Source organism: Hyperolius riggenbachi, chromosome 1, assembly GCF_040937935.1.
Source record: "Hyperolius riggenbachi isolate aHypRig1 chromosome 1, aHypRig1.pri, whole genome shotgun sequence".
In the NCBI taxonomy this organism is placed as follows: domain Eukaryota; kingdom Metazoa; phylum Chordata; class Amphibia; order Anura; family Hyperoliidae; genus Hyperolius; species Hyperolius riggenbachi.
The window spans coordinates 100,474,822-100,497,567 of NC_090646.1; the positions used below are offsets into that span (position 1 = coordinate 100,474,822).

The window sequence follows — 22,746 nt, forward strand, 5'->3', positions numbered from 1 at the left end:
ATTATTTGCATATTTAGTAGTAGTGCATTGTGGGTAACCACAAATGTTCATTTACTCTGGAAGAAACCTACTTCTTATTTGTATGCGTTTAAGTGTATTTAAAATTTAGCAAATTTCGCGACAGTGGTCCTTTAACATATTGGCGGATGGGGTTAGGCAACAGAGGTCCTTGGTTTAGGCACCACAGGGGGGTGGGATGGATCTTAGTTTCAGATGTAGGGTTAGGCAGCACCAGCGGGAAGGAGGAGGGGGTCATAGTGTTATGCACCACCAGGGGTAGGCACTTTCGTAGGGGATTAGTTAGTGTTAAGCATCGAGAGGTAAGGCTAACTAGGATAAGGTTAGGCTAGCTAATAGTAAAATATCGGTAAATATTGCAGATATTTTTGAAATTACGGTAACTAGAAGAATTTGGTAATTTTACTGATATTCTGAAAGCGGACATCTTCTGGCTCTTTTTACATGCACGCTCCTGGCCATCAAGTAACGTAGGATATTTTACAATAGGTTACAGAAATGGAAAGCGGAAAACTTTATTTTTATATTCATGGTAAGAAAGGCATAGCCTTTTAAACCAAAAAAATATTTTTTAAACTGCATATATTCACTAATGACTCCAATAAAATGTTAATTGTGGTTTAAGAACTTGTCACTATTAAGAAATTAATGCAGTTAATTATTAATAAGGGTTTTCAGAATCTCCCAACTTCTGGCTGTATAAACGTCGTTGTAAACTTGCACTTAAGCATGGTTAAAATGGTTTTAAAATAGGAGTCTGATCAAAAAGGCAATAACTTTATTACCGCTTTTAGCGGTTTTAAAATAGTAACAAAATATTGGCAGATCACATTTATGCCAAGAAATGGCTCCTCTTTAGACCAAAAATGGCTTAGACCTTGCAGACCACTGCTATGCCAGAGCTGAAAATGGGAGGAAGCACCTGGCTACATAACGTAGTTCATCTCATCCTAAGGCAGGGATGTTAAACCGGGCCTTCGAGGGCTGATGTCCTCACACATTTTTGACACAGCTCAAATTAATTGATGGGTCTGAATCCGGGAAAGGTGTGGTCCATCAGGTAGAACACATTCCTCTCTATCTCAGTCCATCCAAAACACTGGCCTGGATCTGGCCCTCCAGGCCTGGAGTTCGACACCTGTGTCCTAAGGATTCCATGAAACACCATCGCCAGTGCTCAACCAATAGGTAAGACAGAGGGACACTTAAGCCAGGCCTCTACCACACTCCTGACATTCCCTTGGCACACCCCTAGTCGTGCATAACAAAGATTTCATAAGAAAAGGGTTTCATCATTCCAAATATATCAATTTAAAGGATGGTAATAAAGTTTGGAGTCAATTCACATTTTTTCAGTAGAAAAATACATATATTTACATAGATCTGTACATCAGTCCTGAAAGGACAAATGAGAAAGAGTGAGGGAGAGAGGGATAGGTTTCCCAAAGAGGGACTGTCCCTCTGAAGTAGGGACAGTTGGGAGCTATGCCTTTATTGCTCATTTGTCAGAAAGATGCTTTGCTCATTTTCATTTTTTCAAAAAGCACTGAAAGGGTTAAGCCTTAGAGCTGCCTCAGACGAGCTCTCCTGCAGTCTATTCACAGTTACTGATAAAAATTAATTAGGCAGGTTCACCTGTCTAAACAAACTCAAAACACAGAGCAGAGAATTTCTTCAGAAACAATATGTGGAATAAAGACTTTTCATTGTGTGCTGTGCAAGAGTTTGAGTCTGCTTGGGAAGTGCAAACTAGAAACCATAAGGAACAGTTTTTGAACTCAAATGCCACACACGGATCGGCACATACAGTACTGCAGTTTGTGCACAAAGTAACAGCCTATACCATAATTACTGAACGCGACAGTTCAATATTAACTAGGCTACTATGATGTTATACTAAACCCTGTGCCACGCAGGTTTGTGATTCTCTGGCCTTTGCTCCACTGCAGAGGGACCAAATCATTCAAACCTTTCCCTGCTGAACTGAGAAATCAACTACACTGCAACCAAGCAGTCTTACAAACAAACAAACACAGAACATTTATATTGCGCTTTTCTCCTGGCGGACTCAAAGCGCCAGAGCTGCAGCCACTGGCAACGCACTCTATAGGCAGTAGCAGTGTTAGGGAGACTTGCCCAAGGTCCCCTACTGAATAAGTCCTGGCTTACTGAACAGGCAGAGCAGAGATTCGAACCCAGGTCTCCTGTGTCAGAGGCAGAGCCCTTAACCATTACACACTCCAGCCACTTACCACTTTACTTTATTTAAAATTAGTTCAAGACAAACTTCAAGAACTTTCCACATGTTAAGATTTGGTTGTCGCATGATATGAATCAATGCTTTCCCAAAGTTTAGCTATATGAATGGAAGCGCCAACTTTTCTTTGCAGTTTTGGGCAATGAATGTTTACATTGTGTTTCAAATGAAACACATAATGTAGTGTTTTGTTATGTTCATAAATTCAGCTTGAAGCCAGCAATCAAATTAACACTCTACCGCCACCTCTTACAGGAAAGAGATATTTTCCGAACATCCTGTATTAAATTATAAAAACTATTCTGTGCCGTTCTGACTGTAAGCCTTTACCTTGTTTTGCTAACTAGAGGACTCCATGTCATGGCTGAAACAAGAAAATATTAGTTGATTTTTTTTTTCTGGCAATTCATTTTTATTTTTTTTATAACCTATACATAGTCATCTTTATATTTAAGCAGTGTTTATAAACAAAAAAAAAAAATTTGGTTGATTGCATTACCAACATCACAATCGTTGCAGTGTCTAGGAACCACCTGAACTAATATGTTACTGTGTGAACCACCCATCTACATGAATACAGCAGATAAGTGATGTCCTGCATATGTCTTCTAAAGGTGGCCATACATCTATAGACTTGACAGCCAATCGACCATCAGATTCAACAATTATTGAATTGACTGTGCCGTCTCAACTGTGAGCTTGCATTCAAAAAATTTGTGGCGGAAATTGGTTGTAATAATCGGTTGGACATGCTGGATCGGGTGCACAGCAGTAACGGCATGCAATATTTGTGGACAAACACGACAGAAACCCCAGTCACTGCCCCTCCCCCAAAAAAATATCGTCTATGCTGAGTGTCTATGCGCTATTTGCGCATTCGAGCCCCACATGGCTACCGGCATTTAGCGGTGGGGCCCGTGTGAGGTCACACACACTGAAGAGGTGAGCGTAAGGTTTCCTACCGTTACTCTGACCTGCCTAGATCTTTAACAGATAATTTTTCAGAATTTGGACATGAGCCTTATTATTTGATAACAAACTGAGGACAAGGGAAAAGGTTTCCTAGTAACCTATAGGAAAACATTCTTACAGCCAGAATTCCGAATACGCTGCAGACAGGAAATGCACATTAGTCTACTCTAGATCAGGGAAGTTAAACTTCAGTCCTCAAGGGCCAAGGTCCTCATAAATGTCTGGCCAGCTCTGGTTAATTGGTGGGACTGAATCAGGAAAAGTGTGGTTCATCAAGTAGAACACCTTTCTCAATCCATCCTAAACACTGACATTAATATGACCCTCAAGGACAGGAGTTCGACATCCCTGGTCTAGACTCTAGATTGACTGCAGTTTTGGGAGGTTTTAAGAGATCTTTTCTTCTGAGAAACACAATCACAATTGTCATCACTAGAGTTGGGCCGAACCTCCGATTTTAGGTTCGCGAACCTGGTTCACGAACTTCCGCGGAAGGTTCGGTTCGCATTAAAGTTCGCGAACCGCAATAGACTTCAATGGGGATGCGAACTTTGAAAAAAAAAAATAATTATGCTGGCCACAAAAGTGATGGAAAAGATGTTTCAAGGGGTCTAACACCTGGAGGGGGGCATGGCGGAGTGGGATACATGCCAAAAGTCCCGGGGAAAAATCTGGATTTGACGCAAAGCAGCGTTTTAAGGGCAGAAATCACATTGAATGCTAAATGACAGGCCTAAAGTGCTTTCAAACATCTTGCATGTGTATACATCAATCAGGTAGTGTAATTAAGGTACTGCTTCACACTGACACACCAAACTCACCGTGTAACGAACCGCAAACAGCTGTTTGTGTAGTGACGGCCGTGCTGGACTGGTGCGCACCATGGCGAGAGTGCAGGTTTTGGTGGCTTTACAGCCCATATGGTCGCCTGGCTGATGTAGCTGAATGACAGAACAGTGACTGTCCAGCTGATCAAATTTGGTCTGACCACAATGAGGCAACGACCTTATTATCGTGGGTGTGCCCCCCGAGACACTCATCTAGGCGCCGGTCATTGCTTCATTGTGATACGCAAGCCCCTTCACCACGGCAAGGTAATGATCACGAAGGGGAATGGGCGCATGTACATGCCTTTTCTTTTGTTGTTGCAGCTGCCCGCAGTGCAGCCAGAAAAATTAGGCAGTCATGTTCACGCACCAGAAAAATTATTACAGCGGCCGCTGCTAGCAGCGGCCTAAAAAATTCAGCAATCCGCCTGGAGTCCCGGACCCTGTTGGTGGTGGCGGAGAAGGTAGTCAAGCGGCCTGCAGGCAGACATGTGTGTGGAGGGACTGGGAGCGACTTAGTCTTCTTGGGGCAGGCCAGGCAGCCAGTCACACGGTGTGCAGGCAGAGATGCTGTGAGTGCGGGGACTGACTTAGTCTTGGGGCGGGCAGCAGCCCTCCGGGATCCATGCCTCATTCATTTTGATAAAGGTGAGGTACTTAACACTTTTGTGACTTAGGCGACTTCTCTTCTCTGTGACAATGCCTCCAGCTGCGCTGAAGGTGGCGGGTCCACTGAACAGAACAGGTATGCAGTGGCGGGTTCACTAAACAGAACAGGTATACAGTGGCGGGTTCACAGAACAGGTATGCAGTGGCAGGTTCACTGAACACAACAGGTATGCAGTGGCGGGTTCACTGAACAGGTATGCAGTGGTGGGTTCACTGAACAGGTATACAGCGGCGGGTCCACTGAACAGAACAGGTATGCAGTGGCGGGTTCACTGAACAGGTATACAGTGGCGGGTCCACTGAACAGAACAGGTATGCAGTGGCAGGTTCACTGAACACAACAGGTATGCAGTGGCGGGTTCACTGAACAGGTATACAGTGGCAGGTCCACTGAACAGAACAGGTATGCAGTGGCGGGTTCACTGAACAGGTATACAGTGGCGGGTCCACTGAACAGAACAGGTATGCAGTGGCGGGTTCACTGAACAGGTATGCAGTGGCGGGTTCACTGAACAGGTATACAGTGGCGGGTTCACTGAACAGGTATACAGTGGCGGGTCCACTGAACAGAACAGGTATGCAGTGGCGGGTTCACTGAACAGGTATACAGTGGCAGGTCCACTGAACAGAACAGGTATGCAGTGGCGGGTTCACTGAACAGGTATGCAGTGGTGGGTTCACAGAACAGGTATGCAGTGGTGGGTTCACAGAACAGGTATGCAGTGGTGGGTTCACAGCACAGGTATGCAGTGGTGGGTTCAATGAACAGGTATACAGTGGCGGGTCCACTGAACAGAACAGGTATGCAGTGGCAGGTTCACTGAACAGGTATGCAGTGGTGGGTTCACAGCACAGGTATGCAGTGGTGGGTTCACAGCACAGGTATGCAGTGGTGGGTTCAATGAACAGGTATGCAGTGGCAGGTTCACTGAACAGGTATGCAGTGGTGGGTTCACAGCACAGGTATGCAGTGGTGGGTTCACAGCACAGGTATGCAGTGGTGGGTTCACAGCACAGGTATGCAGTGGTGGGTTCACAGCACAGGTATGCAGTGGTGGGTTCACAGCACAGGTATGCAGTGGTGGGTTCACAGCACAGGTATGCAGTGGTGGGTTCACAGCACAGGTATGCAGTGGTGGGTTCACAGCACAGGTATGCAGTGGTGGGTTCACAGCACAGGTATGCAGCCAGACAGGAACAAGTTAAGCCTAACTAATCTTTCCCTGAGAGACAGTCTGCAGCAGCTCGCCCTACTCTCACTAACGCAGGCAGCACACGAGTGACCGTAATGGCCGCCGCTGCCTGCCTTATATAAGGGGGGGTGGGGCTCCAGGGGCTAGTGTAGCCTAATTGGCTACACTGGGCCTGCTGACTGTGATGTAGAGGGTCAAAGTTGACCCTCCATGTACATTATGAGGCGAACCAAACTTCCGCAAAGGTTCGCCTGCGGGACGCGAACGCGAACCACCGAAGTTCGCGTGGAACCGTTCGCAGGCGAACCGTTCGGCCCAACTCTAGTCATCACCAGCTATGGGATCCTAGGCTATTACCTACAGCTGCACCCCATGCTGAAATCTATTGGAAATTGGCCTGCCGCAACAGATCTCCCTCTGATCAGATTTGATCAGAGAGAGATCTGTCACATGGTCAATCTACCCATAATCATCTGATATATGGGCACCTTTAGGCAGGGGACCCATGACTGGTTTTGTGTTTTCGTACGCATTTTCTGCACAGAAAAAGTGAGAACTCATGTTAATTAATGGGCTAGTTAACACTTAATGTGATTTTCACACGCAGAAAAAATAAACTGACATTCTGCATTAGGGATCTGCACATTTTGTCCATTTTTTGTATCAATTACATTAGCTGCAGTGAAAAAACGCGCACGGTTTCCTGCATAGAAACACACTTGGTGTGCAGAAAACGTACGCAGAAAAAAAGCATGCAGAAAACTGAAAGACAAGTGTGTCCCCTGCCTTCCACAACTGGTGGTTAATCAGTGGTTTGAGATAAATCCCTGCACAATTCCATTTGATGGCCAATAGGAAATTACATACTAGGAGCATCTGTTTGTCCTCCTCCTCTATAGGCAAATATCAGCATTCCACGCATCCCAAATTAAAATGCACCAGTCAGCAAAAAAGTGCATTCGCAAAGCTGGAATTTATGGCAGAGCTGCATATTTGGAAGACAACTCTAGCACAAAAAAAAATGCATAATCTGGTGGAAGAAACACAGACCTGGACCCCAAGGCTAAGCAAAGTAATGATATGGTCTGTTGTGTCATCTTTAAATCTGTTTCCTACATCTGGTTGGGTTTACATGTGGAGAAAAGATGAAGGATGATCTCAGCCCACAATGTTAGCTGGTAAATAGGGTGGGAGATCAGTAATGGTCCGGGCAGCCAGCGCATGAGGTCATGGTGTACTGATGACTGCTTTACAGGATTCTATGATATCAAAGCAATAGGAGGACGCGTTTTAGAACCGTAAGGCTCTCTATTGTGCAAAACCTGTTTCATTCTGATAGCCCCATATTTCTTAAACACAGTTAAACATAATTTATTAACACTGTTAACATACAACCTAATAAAATCTCTAATTGAGCCATTTTGCAGCCCCCCCCCCCCCTTTTGTGGGACACACAAAATTGATGAAGAAGCTCTAAAGTGCAAAATGGACATCAGGCAAACCAGTGACCTGCCCCACAGCCCTTACATCCACCAGGTTTCTGCACCTTTGTTACCTGTACACAGCCGAAGTGCTTTGTATTGAACTAATAAATGCCTTATGGTGCCCATACTCGATACAATAAGACTTTCCCGTTTATTCGATCTAAATAATCGATTCAAATGAAAGTTGAAAATAATTTTTTTTTTTTCGATCAAGAAATTTGAACGAACGATTATCCAGTTTTTTCAAGAAATATATGATCGGACATGCTGGAAAAATCTTTATATTCGATCTAACGGAATAATCAAACTAAATCATCCAATCTTACCAAATCTATGTAGTAGAAGGGTAAACTGAGTGAATACAGTGGTGTGAAAAACTATTTGCCCCCTTCCTGATTTCTTATTCTTTTGCATGTTTGTCACACTTAAATGTTTCTGCTCATCAAAAACCGTTAACTATTAGTCAAAGATAACATAATTGGTCACAAAATGCAGTTTTAAGTGATGGTTTTTATTATTTAGTGAGAAAAAAAACTCCAAATCTACATGGCCCTGTGTGAAAAAATGATTGCCCCCCTTGTTAAAAAATAACTTAACTGTGGTTTATCACACCTGAGTTCAATTTCTGTAGTCACCCCCAGGCCGGATTACTGCCACACCTGTTTCAATCAAGAAATCACTTAAATAGGAGCTATCTGACACAGAGAAGTAGACCAAAAGCACCTCAAAAGCTAGACATCATGCCAAGATCCAAAGAAATTCAGGAACAAATGAGAACAAAAGTACTGTAATTGAGATCTATCAGTCTGATAAAGGTTATAAAGCCATTTCTAAAGCTTTGGGACTCCAGCGAACCACAGTGAGCCATTATCCACAAATGGCAAAAACATGGAACAGTGATGAACCTTCCCAGGAGTGGCCGGCCAACCAAAATTACCCCAAGAGCGCAGAGAAAACTCATCCGAGAGGCCACAAAAGAGCCCAGGACAACAGCTAAAGAACTGCAGGCCTCACTTGCCTCAATTAAGGTCAGTGTTCACAACTCCACCATAAGAAAGAGACTGGGCAAAAACGGCCTGCATGGCAGATATCCAAGGCGCAAACCACTTTTAAGCAAAAAGAACATTAAGGCTCGTCTCAATTTTGCTAAAAAACATCTCAATGATTGCCAATACCTTGTGGACCGACGAGACAAAAGTTGAACTTTTTGGAAGGTGCGTGTCCCGTTACATCTGGCGTAGAAGTAACACAGCATTTCAGCAAAAGAACATCATACCAACAGTAAAATATGGTGGTGGTAGTGTGATGGTCTGGGGTTGTTTTGCTGCTTCAGGACCTGGAAGGCTTGCTGTGATAGATGGAACCATGAATTCCACTGTCTACCAAAAAATCCTGAAGGAGAATGTCCGGCCATCTGTTCGTCAACTCAAGCTGAAGCGATCTTGGGTGCTGCAGCTGGACAATGACCCAAAACGCACCAGCAAATCCACCTCTGAATGGCTGAAGAAAAACAAAATGAAGACTTTGGAGTGGCCTAGTCAAAGTCCTGACCTGAATCCTATTGAGATGTTGTGGCATGACCTTAAAAAGGCAGTTCATGCTAGAAAACACTCAAATAAAGCTGAATTACAACAATTCTGCAAAGATGGGTGTGCCAAAATTCCTCCAGAGAGCTGTAAAAGACTTGTTGCAAGTTATCGCAAACGCTTGATTGCAGTTATTGCTGCTAAGGGTGGCCCAACCAGTTATTAGGTTCAGGGGGGCAATTTCTTTTTCACACAGGGCCATGTAGGTTTTGAGTTTTTTTTCTCACTAAATAATAAAAACCATCATTTAAAACAGCATTTTGTGTTCAATTATGTTATCTTTGACTAATAGTTAACGGTTTTTGATGAGCAGAAACATTTAAGTGTGACAAACATGCAAAAGAATAAGAAATCATGAAGGGGGCAAATAGTTTTACACACCACTGTATATTGAATGGATAATATAGGCATTTCCCTTCTATTAGATAGAAATAGTAAGATAGGATGAAAAATATTGGATCATCAGTGGCCACCTTTAGCACTGTTGGAAGCCTTTCTTCAATTACTTGTGTACTGGTCCAGAGCATGCAAACGGTGAATAAAGTCTTTATTTGGGGGCCCTAGCCTAATGGTAAGTGCCAGTACTACTGTGCCTACTTTTTCTTTTCTTTTTTTTTCCCTTTTTTTTTGACAGACTCACCCATTCCCTAACCATGATGCGTCTGATGACCTCATCAATCACCTGCATGAACAGACCAGGAAGGAAAGGCACTCAGAATAAATGTGGCTGCTGAGAAATCATGAGAAAGACGGGTTGTAGGATACCAGACAGTGGAGCTTTATAAGCCTGGCCCTACCCAAGCTTCCTTCAAAAATTATTTTGAGGAGCCAGTTCATACCTGCATAAACTAATTTTGGTTTTCAAATGCTTCACAGTGAATACAGCCAAATCACAGTGAATACATATATCCAAATCAGACAACTAACAAGGGAACTCGGGAGCAGTAAAGCCTAGTATGACCAGAAACTGAAAATCATGCAAGTCGATCATTTACAATTGGACTAGAACCAACCCTGGATATGGAAGAGTGACCATTTGGGATACATTTTCTCTGCCAACTTTTTACCTAATACAAACACAATGCAACTAAACTGGGGTATAATCACAAACACTGGGATTGCATAATCCCTATTAGGTCCTTTTAAGGAATGATAATGTAATACCTAAAATATAACTTTTTAATATAACAATTAATGTATTAATCAAGCAAAACTTGATGATTATGGTGGTATTGGTTGCAATTGGGGGAGGGGGGGGTGCTTTGTTTGTACTCACCTTTGCTCATTTTTTTAGTCTGTGCATAGGCATATGGATCTATTGGGATCCTAACTACAGCAACCCATGCAAAGCTTTAAGCTACTACACTGATGCAGGGTGATGTGTGTAATCTCTTGGAGTGCCGGGATTAGCAATTTCTGGGGATTCTCCACTTTTCCGGTACTGTTAGCCTTTGTGGGGTGGTCTACACCCTAGGTGCTGGATGTCTAGGTGTGTTCACATACTCTGTGCACCACGCCTTCAGGCTATCATTTGAATTACACACCTAAGGTTCAGTCTCCTCTTGCCCTCCCCTTTTAGTTGGTGGTGGTGATGCAGTTATAGCCCTGTTTCTACGATTTCTTATTAAAAGTTATATTTTAGGTATTACATCACCATTCCTTAAAAAGGGGCTAATAGGGATTCTGCAATCCCAGTGTTTGTGCAACTTTTTACCGAAGACAGGGTGGCCCCTTCTCCCCTTGAATGTGCATGCTTGACTGGATAGTTACATAGTTATTTTGGTTGAAAAAAAGACATATACGTCCATCGAGTTCAACCAGTACAAAGTACAACACCGGCCTGCTCCCTCACATATCCCTGTTGATCCAGAGGAAGGCGGAAAAACCCTTACAAGGCATGGTCCAATTAGCCCCAAAAGGCAAAAATTCCTTCCCGACTCCAGATGGCAATCAGATAAAATCCCTGGATCAACATCATTAGGCATTACCTAGTAATTGTAGCCATGGATGTCTTTCAACGCAAAGAAAGCATCTAAGCCCCCTTTAAATGCAGGTATAGAGTTTGCCATAACGACTTCCTGTGGCAATGCATTCCACATCTTAATCACTCTTACTGTAAAGAGCCCTTTCCTAAATAAATGGCTAAAACGTTTTTCCTCCATGCGCAGATCATGTCCTCTAGTCCTTTGAGAAGGCCTAGGGACAAAAAGCTCATCCGCCAAGCTATTATATTGCCCTCTGATGTATTTATACATGTTAATTAGATCCCCTCTAAGGCGTCTTTTCTCTAGACTAAATAAACCCAGTTTATCTAACCTTTCTTGATAAGTGAGACCTTCCATCCCACGTATCAATTTTGTTGCTCATCTCTGCACCTGCTCTAAAACTGCAATATCTTTTTTGTAATGTGGTGCCCAGAACTGAATTCCATATTCCAGATGTGGCCTTACTAGAGAGTTAAACAGGGGCAATATTATGCTAGCATCTCGAGTTTTTATTTCCCTTTTAATGCATCCCAAAATTTTGTTAGCTTTAGCTGCAGCGGCTTGGCATTGAGTACGATTATTTAACTTGTTGTTGATGAGTACTCCTAAGTCCTTCTCCAAGTTAGATGTTCCCAACTGTATCCCATTTATTTTGTATGGTGCTAGACCATTGGTACGACCAAAATGCATGACTTTACATTTTTCAACATTGAATTTCATCTGCCATGTATGTGCCCATATAGCAATCCTATCCAGATCCTGTTGCAATATGACACCATCTTCCTGAGAGTTGATGATTCTGCACAATTTTGTATCATTTGCAAAAATAGCAACATCGCTCACTACTGCATTTACTAGGTCATTAATAAATAAATTGAAGAGCACTGGACCCAGAACAGACCCAGTGTAATGGTTAACTGGATAGTGTAATGGTTAAGGGCTCTGCCTCTGACACAGGAGACCAGGGTTCGAATCTCGGCTCTGCCTGCTCAGTAAGCCAGCACCTATTCAGCAGGAGACCTTAGGCAAGTCTCCCTAACACTGCTACTGCCTATACAGCGCGTCCTAGTGACTGCAGCTCTGGCGCTTTGAGTCCGCCAGGAGAAAAGCGCTATATAAGTGTTTGTCTTTTGTCTTTGACTTAATGGCCGTCTTTGGTTGCAGTGCTTACAAGCCTATTGTACTGTGCTATACGTATGGTATATCCTAGCTTAAAGATTAGCTAAATGTAGTCAACATAAAACCCTTACAAGCTGTATATAAATAGAACAGAGTGCCCTTAAAGGACAACTGAAAAGAAAGGTATATGGAGGCTGCCATGATTATTTCCCTTTAAGCAATACCAGTTACCTGGCTATCCAAATGATTCTCTGCCTCTAATACTTTAACCATAGACCCTGAACAAGCATATGCAGTTTAGGTGTTTCTGACAATATTCTTGGAACTGACAAGATTAGCTGCACGCTTGTTTCTGATGTCATTCAGACACTACTGCAGCCAAAAAGATGAGCAGGACAGCCAGGTTACTGGCATTGTTTAAAATGAAATAAATATGGCAGCCTCTATATACTTCTCACTTCAGTTGTCCTTTAATAAAATGTAGTTGTCATATTTGTGAAATGTAAAGAAAAAAAAACAGCATAGGAAATAATCCATTCTAGTGATAAAATATTGCTTTGCAAGAGGAGTGTTATAACACTCGTAGATCATGGCTGAAAGCAATGAAGACCAGTTAAAAAGTACATTAACAGGTAACCTTTAAACTTCACGCTGTAACAGGCCATCACTTTTCACAGAGAGATAGCGATACTAGGACAATCCATCACAGCTGCAGCATACATACAGTCAACATTCTTAATTAGGGTCGACACGCACTCCTCCTTGCCCCCATCTGTCAGGAAGGCTGTTTAAAAAGCTGAGTTATTAGTCTGTATTAGGGAGCTGTGGAAGAGCTCTGTTTAATATCTCTAAGTTGGAGAAATTCATCCATCCTGGGTATACTGGTGCCTGATAATTCCTACCCTCACTAGAGGCTGAAGATAACCACTGGACCTGGGGCTGTCAGAGGCACTATAAATCAACAAGAGCCCAGCTCCCATACATCCTGGGTTAATATCTGTTTATAATATCTCCACTGAGAATGCAGGCTTGACAGTTTGGGAATCAATGTGGAGAGTGAACAGGCGAAACCAGACAGGGTTACTTAAGAACACAAAATAAGATTAAGCAATGGACATTTTTCAAACGTGCTAAAAGCCTTTCTTGCGAACTACGGAGAGTCCATTCATGTTATTAAAAAAAAACAAACAAAAAAAAAAACGGCTGGGCACGGTAATTTACACACTTAAAGCACTTGATTATGTCTGAGGACTTTATTATAAAATGAAAACAGGTTTATATAGGAATGCAAAAAGAACAAACTGCAAAGTGCAGAAAATTAAAGCAACCATTAAGAATCATCCTACCTACAGCAATCTGACAACAGACTGCTAAAGACTTCAGTATACAGATCACTGGTCTTCACAGTTACTTATTAAAAGTGAGCCTATACACCATACAATTTTTTTTTCTTCTCAGTTCGAGAATTACTATAAATCTTTCTGATTGATTGTAACATTTGAAATCAAATCAAAAAATTAAATAATGTTACACAAAACACACACGTACAATTTTTCCCCCAATTATGAAAAGAAAAAAAAATTGAAAGCTTAAAAACAATTGCTTGGGTCTATAAATCAAGAAATTGACAAAAGAAAAAGAAGAAACGTTTCTGATTTCTTCCTGTACAATCAATTGTTTTAATCGACTCGAAGTAAAGACAAATCTTTTTATACTGTATGTGCATGGCTGCTTGAGGCCTCTTGCACACTACATGCGATTCAGATTTTTTTATACGATTCGATTTTTAATTAAAAAACAGCAGCATGCAGTACTTTTTTTGTTTTAATCGGAATCAAAAATCGAATCATATAAAAATAAAATAAATCGGAATTGCATGTAGTGTAAAAGAGGCCTAAAACTGGTTTCTAACATGGTTTTGGACTGCTCTGTGTATTAATCGATAATATATATTGAAAACTTACTTTTGTTGCCTACCAGGGCTATGAATGGCTGCGTCTCCGAATCTTCATTCACCTTCTTTACCATTGAAAACCAGTCCTCTAAATTCTCAAAACTTTGGTGGTTGGTGACATCATATACCAGTAAAACTCCCTTTAAAAAAAAAAAAAAAAAAAAAAGAAAGAAAGAAAAGACATTATACTGTTATTAATTTTAAGTCACTTCACTACTGCCAGTATAAATACCTCTCAGTGCCAGCCCAATTTTTTGCATTTAGCGGTGTGTGACTCCAATCATAGCTCTGGGCATCATTATTTTAAAAACACATACGACATTCGTTGGTGGTATCATCTATTTAATGTCATCCGTCAAAAAAAAAAATGCCTAAAAAACATTTTCTTCCATAAAAATGAAATGCATTAAAAAAAAAAAAAATTAAATAGACAGTTAATCTGTATTATTACATTCTTATTTCAATGAGGATTGATATTTTTCATATACTGGTAATTACTATCATTATTACTGTATTAATGTATTAATGCATGAAGCAGTTTTTATTTTAATTGTTCGATTATTATTTTTGTTTTTAAGAAAAGATTCAAAAATATCTATTTTTTTCTAATCTACACAGGAAAACAGATGCTGTTGCCACACACTGCAGAGTTCTGAGAAGAGCACATCTACAGAAGTGACTTTTCTGTCCAATCATGGCGATTGATCAATTATAGCAATGGCATGGCCTGAAGAACACCGAACAGCTGCTCTTCTGACAGCTACAAAATAATGGGGTCTCTGGAGCAAATAATCTCTTCCACTTAGACCGTTAGCCACAATTTTAAATTGGTAGTTGGGTGATAACTGCTGCCAGAGCACCATACAGCACTCAAAACTTAAAAACACCAGTTTTACAACATGACCAGGCAATGTAACAATTCATATATGAAACAGGAACTTTAATCACTACTTCAATTGATTGGCCCATTTTAAAGTGGACCTGAACGCTTGCCCAGGACAAAAAGGAAAACAGAGAACTGCACCCTGTATGTATTTAGAGAGTTTAGTCTGTTTAACTCCCCCTCATTTGTGTCTAATCACAAGTTGTAATCTGATCTCTCCCGTGTCACCTGACTGCCATGGCAGAGATCATTTGAAAGCACAGGATGTTAACAATTGTTAACAATTAAAGGTTATTAAGCTGTTGTGCATCTTTAAGGCTGCTTACACACTAAGACGTTACAGGCGCACGTTAGTGCAGCCTGTAACGCTCCCCCAACGCACAGCAATGTAACACAAGTGGGCTGTTCACAGTGCCCACGTTGCGTTACATGTAACGCTGCACGTTCTTCAGACAGTGCAGAATACTACAGTGTTACAGCGGCTTAAGCCGCGTTAGACTGTCTGCACATGCTCAGTAATGTTGGGGAGGAGCGGAGAGCGGCCAGGCACATGGCTAATTAATATTCACTGCACGTTGTGACGTGCAGTGTTTACTTCCTGGAGCGGCCGCTCTGTGCGGCGATTGGCCGGCGGGACCACGTGATGCCGCATGCGTCCAAGAGTACGCATCACGGACGCCAGAGTGAGTTGCACAACGTGGCTCACTCTGACGTCCACATCGAAGAGCACCAGGCCTTGCGTTAGGTGCACGTTATGCAACCATAACGTAGCACCTATGCAACGTCTTGGTGTTCAAGTAGCCTTAGAGCAGAGAGGTCTTCTGAGTTAAGGTCCACTTTAAAGCTTGCATAAAATTAGCAGCACATTTTAACCATCCAACTTTTGACTATGTCAACTTCCTTTTTACCTGCTACTTGCATCGATGTTGTGCTGATTCGTTACCACTAATGCTTTCTGTGTGACTAACCTCAACAAAAAATAAATAAAAATAAAACCTTGGACTCAGGCAGGAAGTTAGATGTGAAAAGGCTCAGAAATTTCTCCGGTCATGTTTTTCAGAACAGACCACAGACATTTCTTTTAGGTTGCATTTTCCTCAGATTTCAAGTTTATTGTACAGCACCAGACACATTAGTATGTCATTTCCCCAAGAGATAGAAATAGGCTTTACTAAGGTTATCTGTATTGGCACATAAAAAAGGTAGATACAAATATTTATTGCACAATACACTACACTAATCTTTTTCTCTAGTTGAAACCATTTCACTACAGAATATTCTTCATACACGGCAGAGACTACAGGAAAAAAAAAATATTTATACAATACAGTAGCAATTGTAAAGTGATTTCTCCCATAGGACTCTAAAGTGCATAGATAAGTCTCAGATTAATACATAGTTGCAGGCTGAACTGTGTTACAAAGGAAATTGTCAGAGTTCATAAATGCCACATTGAACAGGTGGCTTTTCAGTTTGGACTTAGATGCATCCAGGGATGAAGATGTGCTGATTTGGTGTGGAGATGAGTTACAAAGTGTAGGAGCAGCATGACAGAAGTTTTTGAGATGGACTCTGGGAGTAACTAAGTTATTAGATCCTTTAAAAACTTCAAAGCTTTATTCCAACTTCTTTACAAAAATCATATTCCTATTCATAGTGAACATTATTATTTATAAAAGTCCATAAAGGCAGGGCTGTGGAGTCGGAGTTGAAGTCGGAGTCGAAGTCTGAGTAATTTTGGTACCCGAAGTTGGAGTCGGTGATTTCATAAACTGAGGAGTCGGAGTCGGATGATTTTGTACAAAATCCACAGCCCTAGTAAGTATTAGACTAAGGAGTCGGAGTCGAGGAGTCGGAGTTATTTTGGGGACCCGGAGTCGGAGGTTTCATAAACTGAGAAGTCGGAGTTGGAAGATTTTTGTACCGACTCCACAGCCCTACATAAAGGCAGTAGCAGTAGCAAAAATAGTAGTATGCCGGGTCTGAGTGACCCGATTATGTGCACACTAGATATTGCCTTCAAAATAAAACATGTTGGGAGATTTACCTTGGCAGTTCTCTCACTGCTTCGCTATGGCTCTGCAACTTAAAAAAGTAGTCTCTCATTCCCAATAAATCTTTATTAAACAAACTAATTACGAAGGCAGTTTCTTAAATCTAGGACAGGAGAATGTATCAAATAAAAACTTTCTAAATAGAGAAAAGCACTATAGACACGGTATAATGCTCATTGCTTGGTTGAGATCACAACTCCCCATATACCAACGTTGTCAATACACATACCTAACTGCATTTTAGAGTGTAAATCAAGCAAAACTGGCTCATCTGGCAAATTGTAGGATTTCAAATCAACTATATGTACCTGTACCTCCAAACCGAAAATTAGAATTGGACCACCAATTAAGTGGTAAATTATAAGAACATTGTTAGAATGGATCAGAGGATGCGGTTTTCTTTAAACCACACATTTTCAGCTAAATTTATTGACGCGTTTGGCATCACCAGGCCTAGATCAAAAGAGCTGAGATCGTCAAGTCTTTGTAGCAAGTATCGCCCAAGAGCAATACATAATGTGCTAAAAGAAGATTCTAACAAACCCCAAAGTTAACCATTAGAAACAAGGTGCACTAATTCAGTCTACATTAGAGGTGTGTTTGCTGCCCAGAAATAATATGAGGAAATTACTAACTTTCGCCTAGGGAAAGATCAGGACTTCTAGATCAATGTGCTCTCGGACGATGAGGAAAAAACAGTTAAAGGGCAACTGAAGCAAAAGGAATATGGAGGCTGCCATATTTATTTCCTTTTAAAGAGACTCCGTAACAAAAATTACATCCTGTTTTTTATCATCCTACAAGTTCCAAAAGCTATTCTAATGTGTTCTGGCTTACTGCAGCACTTTCCACTATCACAGTCTCTGTAATAAATCAACTTATCTCTCTCTTGTCAGACTTGTCAGGCCTGTGTCTGGAAGGCTGCCAAGTTCTTCAGTGTTGTGGTTCTGTGATGCATCTCCCCCCTTCTGGCCCCTCTATGCACACTGCCTGTGTATAATGATCTCTTGAGATACAAAAGGAAGGCTGTATACAGCCTGCTTGTGTATGGATGTATTTTCTATGTGTGGACATACTGTACATCAACCTACTTCCTGTTTTGGTGGCCATTTTGTTTGTTTATAAACAAACTTTTTAAAACTGTTTTTAACTACTTTTAATGCGGCGAGGAGCGGCGAAATTGTGACAGAGGGTAATAGGAGATGTCCCCTAACGCACTGGTATGTTTACTTTTGTGCGATTTTAACAATACAGATTCTCTTTAAGCAATACCAGTTGCCTGGATATCCTGCTAATCCTCTACCTCTAATACTTTTAGCCATAGACCCTGAACAAGCATGGAGCGGATCAATCGTTTCTGACATTGTCAGATCTGAAAGATTAGCTTCATGCTTGTTTCTGGCTTTATTCAAACACTGCTGCATCCTAATAGACCAGCAGGACTGCCAGGTAACTGAGTTTAATAAAACATATTATTATAAAAGGAAATAAATATGGCAGCCTCCATATATTTCTCACTTCAGTCATCCTTTAAGTGGTCACAGCATCAGAAGACAGTTGGTGAAAACCAAAGAAAGCATTTTACCAGAGGAGCTTGGTAGCAGCCGTAAAGCATGGGGGTGGAAAGTCATGGTTTAGGGCGGTTTTGTTGGATTAGGACCCGAGAAGTTCACAAATCAAATTATGCAGTATAAATGGTTGATTGTACTAGAGGGTACTTAATACAAAACCATGTGTCAGATAAAATACCGCAAATGGACCTTGCAGCTAGGAAATGACCTCAGTAAATCTACCAATGAATGGCTGGGGGAAAAAAAATGCAGACTTCTGGGATGGTCAAGTTCAAGCCTGGATCTTAAATTCCATTGAGACATTGTGAGGTAATTAGAAACAAACTGTGCATGCAGAAGCCCATCAAACCCAGTTAAAAAACTTCTAAAAAAAAAAATTATGTCGGATTGTTCTGTCAAGGAAGCATGAATGTACTTTTCCTAGAGAGGGAAATGGAATTTCAAGATAGCGTAGAGCAAAGTAAAATCACTGTCAACTTGCTATTGCTGTAGGTATCCCTACTAATGGGGGCACACATGATACAATAAAATCTTACATTTTCCTGTTTTTGGATAAAAGTAATTGGTTGTATAGCAAAAGTTGTTTTTCTCATTTCCAGAAAGGTTATCGAATTTTATTTTTATATATATTTTTTGTTCTGGAAAATTCTGAAATTTTTTTCAGAAAATATAATGGTTTAGGATAAATTGCAATTTTCTTGATTTACAGACTTAAAGAGACTCTGAAGTCTAAAAAAAAAAAAAAAAAAAAAGCTTTTTAATTTCATAAATGTTTTTAATATGTTATCCCTAACTAAACCGCCACATTCCCGCAGCTCTAAGCTATCTAAATTCCCCTTAACTCCCCCCTACCTCTCCCCGGCAAAATCCACAACTTTCTTGGTCATCGATTTTGCTGCCCTAAGCCCTTCTGTGTGAGGCAGAGCTATGAGCTGCAGCCCTGCCTCGCACGTGTCTGTCAGCGGCGGATCTCCGCCTCCCCCGCCACTCTCAGCAAAGGCAGACAGAGGGGCGGGGGAGAGGCGGCAATCCGGGCTGACAGACGCGTGTGAGGCAGGGCTGCAGCTCATAGCCCTGCCTCACACGGAAGCGCTCCCCCAATTGCCTCCCGGGGAGTTTGGGGCGATTTAGATAGGCGAGAATGCGGCGGTTTAGTTAAGGATACCATATAAAACATATTTTTGAAATAAAAAGCCTTTTTTTTTTTTTTTTTTTTTTAGAAACTTCAGAGTCTCTTTAAAGGGACTCCGTAACAAAAATTGCATCCTGTTTATCATCCTGCAAGTTCCAAAAGCTATTCTAATGTGTTCTGGCTAACTGCAGCACTTTCTACTAACACAGTCTCTGTAATAAATCAATGTATCTTTCCCCTGTCAGACTTGTCGGCCTGTGTCTGGAAGGCTGCCAAGTTCTTCAGTGTTGTGGTTCTGCTATGAACTCCCCTTTATGCACACTGCCTGTGTGTTATTTAGGATTAGAGCAGCTTCTCTCTTCTCTCTCTTATCTTTTACAAGCTGGATAAATCGTCCTCTGAGCTGGCTGGGCTTTCACATACTGAGGAATTACAAACAAGGGCAAAGCTGTTTGCAGGAAGAAAAGAGCAGCCTGAAACTTCAGTGCATGGGGGAAAGAAACACACAAATGATCTCTTGAGATTCAAAAGGAAGGCTGTATACAGCCTGCTTGTGTTTGGATGTATTTTCTATGTGAGGACATACTGTACATCAACCTACTTCCTGTTTTGGTGGCCATTTTGTTTGTTTACAAACAAACTTTTAAAAACTGTTTTTAACCACTTTTAATGCGGCGAGGAGCGGCGAAATTGTGACAGAGGGTAATAGGAGATGTCCCCTAACGCACTGGTATGTTTACTTTTGAGCGATTTTAACAATACAGATTCTCTTAGAGTGACCAGACGTCCCGGATTGCCCGGGACACGTCCCGGATTCGGGGTCCGCTGTCCCAGGCTTAATGAGGTCCCGGGAAACGTCCCGCTTTCAGCAGCGGGACGTCCCGGCCTCGGGACTCTGGCTACTCTCTCCTCAATATACTGGCAGCGGCGTCTATAGACGCCGTGCCAGTTCATTGCCCGCAGCCCCGCTCCAGCCTCCTCTTCCGGTGTCTGTTTCCGACACCGGCAGGCGAGCAGGGCTACGGCAAGATGGCTGCCGAAGACCTGTACTGGAGACCTATTTGTGTCACTAGTACAGGGCTTCGGGCGCCATCTTGCCGTAGCCCTGTCAGCGCGGGAGAGAAGAGCAGGAGGAGGAAGACGGTCCCGGGACGGAGCAGCGCGCCAGAGGCCGGACACTTCTGCCAGGTGAGTAAATGCTTTCTTTTCCAGGTGAAATGTTTGCCCGCATTGTTTCTTTTCCTGGCGAAATGTTTGCCCGCAGTGCGTTTCTTTTCTGGCGAAATGTTTGCCCGCATTGCGTTTCTTTTCTGGTGAAATGTTTGGCCGCAGTGCGTTTCTTTTCTGGTGAAATGTTTGCCCGCAGTGCGTTTCTTTTCTGGTGAAATGTTTGGCCGCAGTGCGTTTCTTTTCTGGTGAAATGTTTGCCCGCAGTGCGTTTATTTTGTACTGACATGTTGCCCGCATTGCGTTTATTTTGTACTGACATGTTTGCCCGCATTGCATTTATTTTATACTGACATGTTGCCTATTGCGTTTATTTTCTGGTGTCCGGGGTAACTGTTACTGCATTTATTATTTAATGGTCATAGATGGCTATGTTTGCTGCTTTGTGGTTACGGTATACTATTAGCATCACACAGTTTCTGCACACCCATGATACAAAGTCTCGTTTGTCCACATCATGGCGTAAACACTGCTTTCTTATGCCTCGCTGTTACATCATTACGTTAGCTCCGCCCATACAATGTCATGGCCACGCCCATTTTTCCGGCGCCCCCCTCCCCCAGTCTTCGCCGCTGCGTGCTCCCCCCCCGTCCCAGGTTGGACCCACAAAAATATGGTCACTCTACTTTAAGGAATAAGTTTTCTATTTTTTTTTCATAATAGGGAAAAACTGAACACAAGTCAGATTTTTCATAAATTACAATCAAATCGGAATTACAATCAAATCGGAAAAAGTGATCATAATTCTTAAAAAAATAAAAAATTTATCATGTGCAGCAGCAACCGTTACATACATTTACCCTAAATTCTTGCCTTTAGCACCTAAAAGAATCTGGTTATCAGGAATCAAGTGATATTTCTGTAAAGACAAGAGGACAAAGAATAATGTCCTTTCTTGCTAGACTACATTCAAAGAAAAAAAAAAAAATAATAAGAATTTTGGTTTGGGTTAATTCATTTTTGAATTAAACAGCATGAAAAAATGGACCCCGATCCATAATTTAAACAAGCAGCAAGCTTAAAGAGAACCTGAACTGAAAAATAAAAAAAGTCAAAATAACCATACACAGGTCATACTTACCTCCTGAAAAAAGTATAAAGGTTCCTTGCACTCCCAAACCAGATCTCACAGATGCTCCTCTTTGATTCTCTGCACTTGTGCCGCTCAATGTGGGGGTCAGTGATATGGATCTATGCGGAAATAGAGCGCTCCATAGTGCATTTATCAAAGGGCAATTTTTATTAAACAAGTAAAAATATACTCAGAAACATCAAAGTCAAAATCGCTTGTCAGCGGTAAGCCAGCCGCTTAATCACCGGGTGGTGGATGGCAATGCGCTGTGGCCAGCAGCGCGATCTCCGTTGTCCTGGGATGCCGTCTCGCTTCCGGGTGGGCGTGGCTTGTCGTTAGTGTGCGTCTGACGTCATTACGCGTTTCGGCGCGCTGCGCTTTCATCAGATCTGGCTGGCTTACCTCTGTCAAGCGATTGTGACTTTGATGTTTCTGAGTATATTTTTACTTGTTTAATAAAAATTGCCCTTTGATAAATGCACTATGGAGCGCTCTATTTCCGCATAGATCCATACTTACCTCCTGTGTAGTCTACTCCTCAATCTCTTTCTCCTCTCCTGCATCCCATTTGTCCACTGTGATCAATGGAATTCTCCATCCTCCATTTTGAAAATGGCCATTACCCCATAACAGCTTTCTGTCAGCACACTGTTAAACTGTCATATCACCCACTTGAGCCATGGGGAAACATGGACATTACCTTGCAAATTCAGTTGTAACTGACTGCAGCTGATATATAACTG

At 41.9% G+C, this 22,746-nt stretch overlaps 1 protein-coding gene across 4 annotated transcripts in view; it reads right to left on the reverse strand.

Annotated features, from left to right (window-relative positions):
* Positions 1-22,746, reverse strand: part of RAB28 (RAB28, member RAS oncogene family) — a 216,558-nt gene that overhangs the window by 114,174 nt on the left and 79,638 nt on the right. For all 4 annotated transcript variants that reach the window (XR_011030525.1, XR_011030528.1, XM_068277535.1 and 1 more), the window contains exon 4: positions 14,075-14,204. Coding sequence is in view for 2 of the 4 variants with exons in the window: in XM_068277535.1 (XP_068133636.1) it covers positions 14,075-14,204 (130 nt within the window). In the remaining 2 variants the exon portion in view is untranslated. The remainder of the gene's footprint in view (positions 1-14,074; positions 14,205-22,746) is intronic.